Source organism: Nicotiana sylvestris, chromosome 8 (assembly GCF_000393655.2).
Source record: "Nicotiana sylvestris chromosome 8, ASM39365v2, whole genome shotgun sequence".
NCBI lineage: Eukaryota > Viridiplantae > Streptophyta > Magnoliopsida > Solanales > Solanaceae > Nicotiana > Nicotiana sylvestris.
In genome coordinates, this window is record NC_091064.1 from 201,829,749 (window position 1) to 201,838,073 (window position 8,325).

The following is an 8,325-nucleotide window of genomic DNA, read 5'->3' on the forward strand; positions in this document are numbered from 1 at the left end:
ACACCAACATTTGGATGGCATAGAATAGCCCAATCGTCTCATCCAATCATCTAAAGGCAGTTTTGCTTTCCAAACCTTCCACAAGAAGAAAGATATTTTAAATGGTAATCCTTTTGTCCACAACTTACTGTACGCAATGGCTGGATCATTTCTCTTTCTCAAAAACTCCCAGGCAGACTTCACACTAAAACTTCCTCTTGTTTCCAACATCCAAAATGGTTTATCCAAAATATCAGATGCAATTGGAGGCTTTATGTTCTCTATGATATGTGTAGCATACTCCTCTGGCAATAGCTCCTTTAATTTGTCTACATCCCATGCACCTTCTTGTACCATATCGTGTACATTATTAACAGATTCATCAATGACCAAATCTGGAGGAGTAATAATATAATGCTCCAAGCCCCGTCCAGTTTTCATACCAAAAGAGAGAGGAACCCATTCGTGGATGCCAACCAATTTGATGTTCGACAATATCCCTACATTCTATCATCTTTCTCCATATATGAGATCCACGACGCTAAGGGACAATAATAGGATTGAGTTTCTTGCAATATTTTTGACTCACGAATGAACTCCACAGGGTAGGTTTCGTTCTAAAATTCCACCACAACTTACAGAATAATGCTTTGGAGACATCATGAAGAGATCTAAAACCTATTCCTCCCTCATCACATGGAAGACATAGGTTAGCCCAAGAAGACCAATGTCTACTCGTTCCACCCCACAGTACTACTCCAGAAGAATTGTGCAAACATCTTATGCATCTTGTTTATAACATTTGTAGTGGTGTTCACAGCAGATAGTAGATGAATAGGCATACTTTGCAGAACATGCGAGATCAAAATATATCTTCCTCCTATTAAGAGTAGTTTACCTTTCCATGCCTGTAACTTGTCCATAACTTTGGTGAGTAAATTTTGGTAGTGATCCATCTTTCTTTTTGTATAAAAAATAGGACACCCAAGGTAAGTAAAGGGAAAATCTTGCCTGTTAATCCCAGATATCCTCTCAACCTTATTTACCACCTCTACAGGAGTATTATGGTGCAAATATACATCAGATTTCGACTTGTTAATAAGCTGTCCAGATGCAGCTTCATAATCAAATAGGACTTGCATTATTAATTTCAATGAAGTTGCATCCGAGGAGGAGAAAATAATAGTGTCATCGGCATATGCAAGATCGTTAATCTTAGGACTCCATTTAGGCAATCCAAATCCACAGAAATGCAAGTTCAAATGTAATGCATTCAAACCTCTTGATAATGCCTCAGCTGCCAGAATAAAAAGAGTAGGGGATAGAGGGTCTCCTTGTTTCACTCCTCTTGTCGACTTGAAGAAACCATAGGGCTGCCCATTTATCATTACAGAATACCAATTGTTTGAGATGATACCAAACACCAGACCTATGAGTCTTTATCCAAACCCCATCTTTCTCAAAACCTTAGTCAAAAGAAGCCAAGAAAGTCGATCGTAGGCTTTAGCCATGTCTAACTTTATCACCACATTTGGCCCTGCTTTAGTCCTTAGTCTAATATCTGTAATTATTTCTTGAGTTAGCAGCACATTCTCAACGATGCTTCTCCCTTTAACAAATCCTGTCTGCTCATCTGATATTAGATTAGGAAGCATTCCAGCTAGCCTTTCATGAACAACCCTCGAGAAAACTTTATTTATAAAATTGCTAAGGCTAATGGGTCGCATATCAGAATAAGTCAAAATCTGTTTCTTCTTAGGTAATAGCACCAAATTTGTGTGAGTCACAAAATTTGGTAGATTATGCCCATTGAAGAAAGCTCTAACCATGTCATAGACATCATCTCCGACTATATCCCAGCATGCTTGAAAGAAACAACCAGTGAATCCTTCCGGTCCACCTGCACTGTCTCCATTGAGCCCAAACACTGCCCCTTTCACTTCGTCTTTGTTAGGTTGCCTCAAAAGCATATCATCTGCTCATTATTCACCATGTGTGGCACATGATCCAGTATGTCAAATGCATCAGGAACCTTATCTTCATGAAATTGATCAGTGAAATATTTTACAGCTTTCTCTGCCATAGCCACTGAATCTTCAATCCAATTGCCCTCGCTATTTTAGATTCTCTTCAATTCCAACCTTTTCCTTCTTCCCATGACTTGCGCATGAAAGAATTTTGTGTTCCTATCTCCATCTTTGAACCATGACAATCTAGATTTTTGTTTCCAAAATTCCTCCTCTAGCGTTAAGTATTTTATGAACTCAGCTTGAACTTTCATAAGTCTTTCTCTATTCTGAAAAGAAGGATTCAACTCGAATTGTGCTTCATGAACTAAGACCACCTCTTCCAAACTAGCAATCTTTTCAAAAATATTTCCAAATGTAGCCTTGCTCCAGATTGAAAGAGCTTTCTTCACCTTTTTGATCTTGTGATTGAACAAAGTGAAAGGGTTCGCATTAAAGTCTGCTGTCCAGTTTTCTGCTACTGTATTTTTGAAAGTTGGATTTTTTGTCCAGAAATTCAAAAATTTGAAGGACCTCTTGATTGGGACTGTAGAGGCCTATACACTCAACATCATCGGGTAGTGGTCAGAACCAATTTTGGAAAGATGGTTTACCTCTAAAGCTGCAAACATCTGTTGGAATTCTGCATTTGCTAATATTCTGTCTAGTCGCTTGAAAATGCAGTCATCTTCACCTCGACCATTCCACTAAGTGTAAATACTTCCTTTAAATCCAAGATCGAAAAGGTTACAAGTATTTACACAATGCCTAAAATCAAGAACCTCATTCATGTGGATGGGCCGGCCTCCAAATTTTTCTTCTTCATCCCAGATAACATTGAAATCTCCTCCCACTAGCCAAGGAAGATCCATATCTCTCGCAAGTGCATATAAGCTGTCCCACAATTCAATTCTTTCAGTAGAGTCACATTTTGCATATACAAATGTAACAATAAGTGACCTTCCAGAATCCATGTTTGTTATTTTTAGTGTCATCTGTTGGTCCATATTGATAATGATATCAACACCATGATCTTCATCAACAAATACCCATATTTTGTTTGAAACATTTGCGTAAACTTGTAGCATTCCGATCTTTCTTCTATACCATTCTAAATTCGTGGCTCTTTGCATTGGTTCCATGATACCTATGAATTGAAAATAATGTTGCCTCTGCATAGTGACCAGCCTCTCAAAGGCTTTCATTGTATTCACCGATCTCACATTCCAAAATAGAGCATTCATCATTTATTATGCAATTTGGATTGGGTCCTTGTTGTTTGAACCCCAGGTGAACAACACTTTGAATTCATCATTTGATTCGTGATTTGGGATGAAATTTGGAAAAAATTGTAAAATGATAATTTGAAGGACCAAATGGTATCAGAATTGGATAATTTTGTATGGGTGAACTCGTATCGGAATGGGTATTCGATTTTTGTAAATTTTATCGGGTTTCGAGATGCGGGCTCGGGAGTTGACTTTTGTTGACTTGTTGCAAATTGTATAAGAATCATAGTGTTGTTAATTGAAATTGTTTTCTCTTGCCTTGTTAGATGTATTTGTAGACATGTAATTTTTGACCCTCCCCAAGATTTTACCCATTTTAGTGTTAAATAATTAGTTTAGGTCTAATATCGCTACATTAACTAATTTTTACTCTTTTACTTCATTTTTGTCACAAAAAATAAAAATACAAAAAGTATTTCCTTTTATTTAGCAAATTGATATTTTATCTAGTTACTTTTAGCTTATATACATTTCATAAAATTAAAATAAATATACAAAAATAGTTTCACTTTTAATTTTCCTTTAATTAATTAGGAATGATTTCATAATTTTGTAGTTATTATTTTAGGAATTAATATTTTTTTAACTAGAGTAAAAGGGCCACTTTTTAAAGGTAAATTTGGTCAAAATTTGGCCCAATTCGGATCTAGCCCATAATTCTCAGGCCCAATACCCATAAAATTCTAACACTTTAAAAGGACCCTTTCTTCCTCTAAAAACCTAGACCTATCTAAGACCTAAAAAATCCCTACACAACTCTAAGAAAGAACGACAGACCGCCCCAATGAGAGAAATGAACGGTCACCACTACCATTTGCATTAACCCCAGCTCAACCTTCATATACAATATAATACATATGCCCCATATGGATTTTTCCAAAAAAGAAAAATAAGAAATCACATTTCCAATCATTTTTCTGGGACATATAATGTGTGCTTGTGTATGTAGATCTTGAGTTGGGATTTTAAGAATTAAAAAAAGAAAACCAAAAAACGTACATAGAGGGGAAACGACAAAAGGAGAAACGAAAAAGAAGGGAACGAACAAAACTTTGATTTTCGGTTCAGTTTTTTTAGATTCATAAAACATATACAAAAATATTTTAGATGGTTATGAACAAGAGTTAGTTGTTTTGGCATTCTAGGATATTGGAATACTACTCTTCAAGTCTTTTGATATTGAAAGAATTTATCGCTGGAGTTGTTTGGATTTGCGTTCGAGCTCCGGTCAGTGGTTTCAGTTGAAACATTTTTGTTGCTTTACGTTTCGCAATTGAAACTCGATCTTACTGTTGTGACTAAAGGTTAGACATTTATTAATGAAAGATCCAATTTTGTTTCTTCTTTCTCAATAGTATGTTTACTCTAGTTGCTCTCGCCCAAAGGTTCTATTTGTTTTTATGTTCCGATAGTTGTTCCTTGTTTTGGTTTGTATATTTCATTTGATATTTGGAGGCATAAGTTGAATTAATCATGTAACTACCAAATATTTTATTTAGTTTGATCAAGTCCAGAATTCAATACTTAAGGTTTCGTTTCGTGAATTTGTTTTGGGTCGTAAAGGTTTGACAATTGGTTCAAATTACCGGACATAGAATGATTTGGGCTCGGACTAATGAAGGAAAAAGAATTTGAGCCGAATAGATAGCCCATTTACTGCCCAACAATATCTTGTTCATAAATTTGGCCTCACAATAATCTCAAAGTTTAGGAAAATAATTCAAATGCGCTAGTTGCTTTAGGCGCAATTAATAATAAATCATCGTGGCCATGGGTACGGTTCCCGTGGCATGGTCACAATACGTAAATCCCATTCAGGTGTGCATTTCTTGTGATCCGATCACAACTTTGAATTATAATAAAATAAACATGTTGTAGATCGTGGGTACGGTTTCCGTGACTCGATTAGCAAAGGGCGCGATATCGCGACTTGTTCAAACAAATTCCATAATTGTTTTAAATAATTAAAAGCGAATTTAAAAGGTTAAAAAAATGCACAATAGGTTTTAAATGTGTAATTAATCAGATAATTAGGTCAATTATTAATAGTTGAGCGACCGTGCTAAAACCACGGAACCCGAGAATGCCCAACACCTTCTCCCGGGTTAACAGAATTCCCTACCCGAATTTCTGTGTTCACTGACCATAAATAAGAGTCAACTTCCTTGATTCGGGATTTTAAACCGGTGACTTGGGACACCATAAATTATTCCAAGTGACGACTCTGAGTTTGAAATAATTAATCCCAATTTGATTATTGTCACTTTAATTCAAAAAACTCTCTTATATATCCCTTTTGGGTAGAAAAAGGAAGTGTGACAACTCTAGCGACTCTGCTGGGGATCGAACCCAGAATCTCTGGTTCAGGGTTCAAGAATTCGAGTTTAGAATAACTATTATACTTGGCTTTCATTTATTATCTGATTTTTACGTGTTTGAGCCTAATGTGCTAATTGCCGCTTTTTACCGCTTTGATATTGTTTGAATTGTATATAAATTTTTACGAAACCCTTCTTCTCTCTGAGTCTTCTAAATCTTCTGGGAAGTGCATGCTGGCGTGACTTCTTTTCTGTTAGTGTCATACCCTAATTTAGAACGAGGATCGGATTAGTTACAAAGCCGGATGACCTTTTGGTTACCGACACGTTGCTCCCCGTTGGCTCGAGTTGTCCGCTCGGGTAAGCCAGTTCTAGAACAATACACCCAGGTTTTAAAAGGTTTCCGTGACTTGATTAGCAATGTGTACAAAAACAAACGAGGGCGCGACATCGCGACTTGTTCAAACAAATTCCATAATTGTTTTAAATAATTAAAAGCGGTTTTAAAAGGTTAAAAAAATGCACAATAGGTTTTAAATGTGTAATTAATAAAATAATTAGGTCAATTATTAATAGTTGAGCGACCGTGCTAAAACCACGGAACCTGGGAATGCCTAACATCTTCTCCCGGGTTAACAGAATTCCCTACCCGGATTTCTGTGTTCGCTGACCATAAATAAGAGTCAACTTCCTTGATTCGGGATTTTAAATCGGTGACTTGGGACACCATAAATTATTCCAAGTGGTGACTGTGAGTTTGAAATAAATAATCCCAATTCGATTATTGTCACTTTAATTGGAAAAACTCTCTTATATATCCCTTTTGGATAGAAAAAGGAGGTGTGACAGCTCTGGCGACTATGCTGGGGATCGAACCCAGAATCTCTGGTTCAGGGTTCAAGAATTCGAGTTTAGAATAACTATTACACTTGGCTTTCATTTATTATCTGATTTTTACGTGTTTGAGCCTAATGTGCTAATTGCCGCTTTTTACCGCTTTGATATTGTTTGAATTGTATATAAATTTTTACGAAACCCTTCTTCTTTTTGAGTCTTTTAAATCTTCTGGGAAGTGCATGCTGGCGTGACTTCTTTTATGTTAGTGTCATACCCTAATTTAGAACGAGGATCAGATTAGTTACAAAGCCGGATGGCCTTTTGGTTACCGGCACGTTGCTCCCCCTCGGCTCGAGTTGTCCGCTCGGGTAAGCCAGTTCTAGAACAATACACCCAGGTTTTAAACCTTAAATAACATAGCCTCATGTAGGATCCCTAGTAGGAACGCTTATTTGCATCACGTACATTTGACTTTGGGGACTCAACACAGGGGTTGGGTCCGTCTAGGATAAGTGTACCCAAATTAAAAGACCATCCTGATGCATCTTACGTGCTACTTGTGTATCTGTCTGTTTCGGCTTGCATGTTGACTGGCTTCTAGAATAGGAAGAAAAAGAAAAAAGAAAAGAGAGTGAGAAGTAGGTATTTGAAAATGCCTCGAAACTCTGCCAAAATTTTTGAAAAAAAAGAGGAAAAGAAAATGTATTTCAAAGAATGAAAGTGAGTCAATATCATATTTTACCAATTATGTCAAAATTGACGAACTACGCGAGTCTGATTCTCATCGGATGCGAGATACGTAGGCAAACTTCATCGGTTCCGGCCCCCAATTTTCAAAAATCCAAAAATATTTTCCTTTATTTCCTTCTTTAGAAAAGTCTTTCTTTGAAACCCTAACTTTTAAAAAAAAATCCAAAAATATTTTCTTTTAATTTTTTCTAAAAATCCAAAAATATTTTCATTTTTCTTTTGAAGTTTTTCTTTTGAAAATTGAAAAGAAAATTCAAGATTCAAAAATATTTTCTTTAGAAGTCTCTCTGTCATAGTTTTAACATAAAAGTCCAAATATCCAAAGATATTTTTTTTCTTCTTTAGCAGTTTTTCTTTCAAAATTCCCCAAAAAAAAAAACAAAATCAAAAAATATTTTCTTTCTTCTTTATAAATCTTTCTTTCAAAAATTTTAAAAAAAAGTTAAGAAAAAAGAAAATTCAACAAAAAAGATTTAGTTTATTTCCTTTATTTCTAATCTTCTCGAACTACGCAAGATCTGATTCATGTTCCCACATGATACGTAGGTAACCCACATCAGGTTCGATGAACCTTTAAAAAAAATGAAAATTGAAAACAATGATGATAATAATAAGGACTGACTGAGTCCATTCTAATGTGTCTCTTGTTTTGAATTGTGAAGAAAGTTTAAGGTGGTTGGTTTGTGGTAAGCTAGCAACATAAGATCCAAGAAAAAAATGTCATTGACAACTTGTGAGCACGTGATTTTTGTTCGCGACAATCACTCCAAAAGAAACAAAAATAATAGCAATCGGTCTTGCTGTACAATTTTTGGATTTTTACGTGGTATGTTGTTAATTATTTATGATTTTTGCCCATTTTATTTTTTATTAAAACAAAATACAAAAAAATGTGTCGTGTGTAGTTGAACCGTAATTGGTTTTAAAAGGAAAATCGTAAAAAATTTGCGTCTTTTATTCTATTTTTTGTTGTCATTAAGTGATTTTATTTTAATTAAATGTCAATGTGAGTGATAATTGTTGTTTTGAGTATTAATTAATATTGGTATGATTTTATTAGGAATTTTATTTTTTAAGTTGTAAGAAGGAAAACATTGGATTTGGGCCATAATTTCAAATGAAATCAGGCCCAAACTCATACAAATG

At 35.3% G+C, this 8,325-nt stretch overlaps 1 protein-coding gene across 1 annotated transcript; it reads right to left on the minus strand.

Moving 5' to 3' along the window:
• Positions 1–2,098: 2,098 nt before the first annotated feature.
• Positions 2,099–3,190, minus strand: LOC138876250 (uncharacterized). Its single transcript, XM_070155156.1, has 3 exons — positions 2,768–3,190; positions 2,600–2,692; positions 2,099–2,542 (listed from the first exon to the last, which is right to left on the minus strand). Exons 1-3 carry the CDS (start codon positions 3,188–3,190, stop codon positions 2,099–2,101), a joined length of 960 nt encoding a protein of 319 aa, XP_070011257.1.
• Between the last annotated feature and the right edge of the window lie 5,135 nt (positions 3,191–8,325).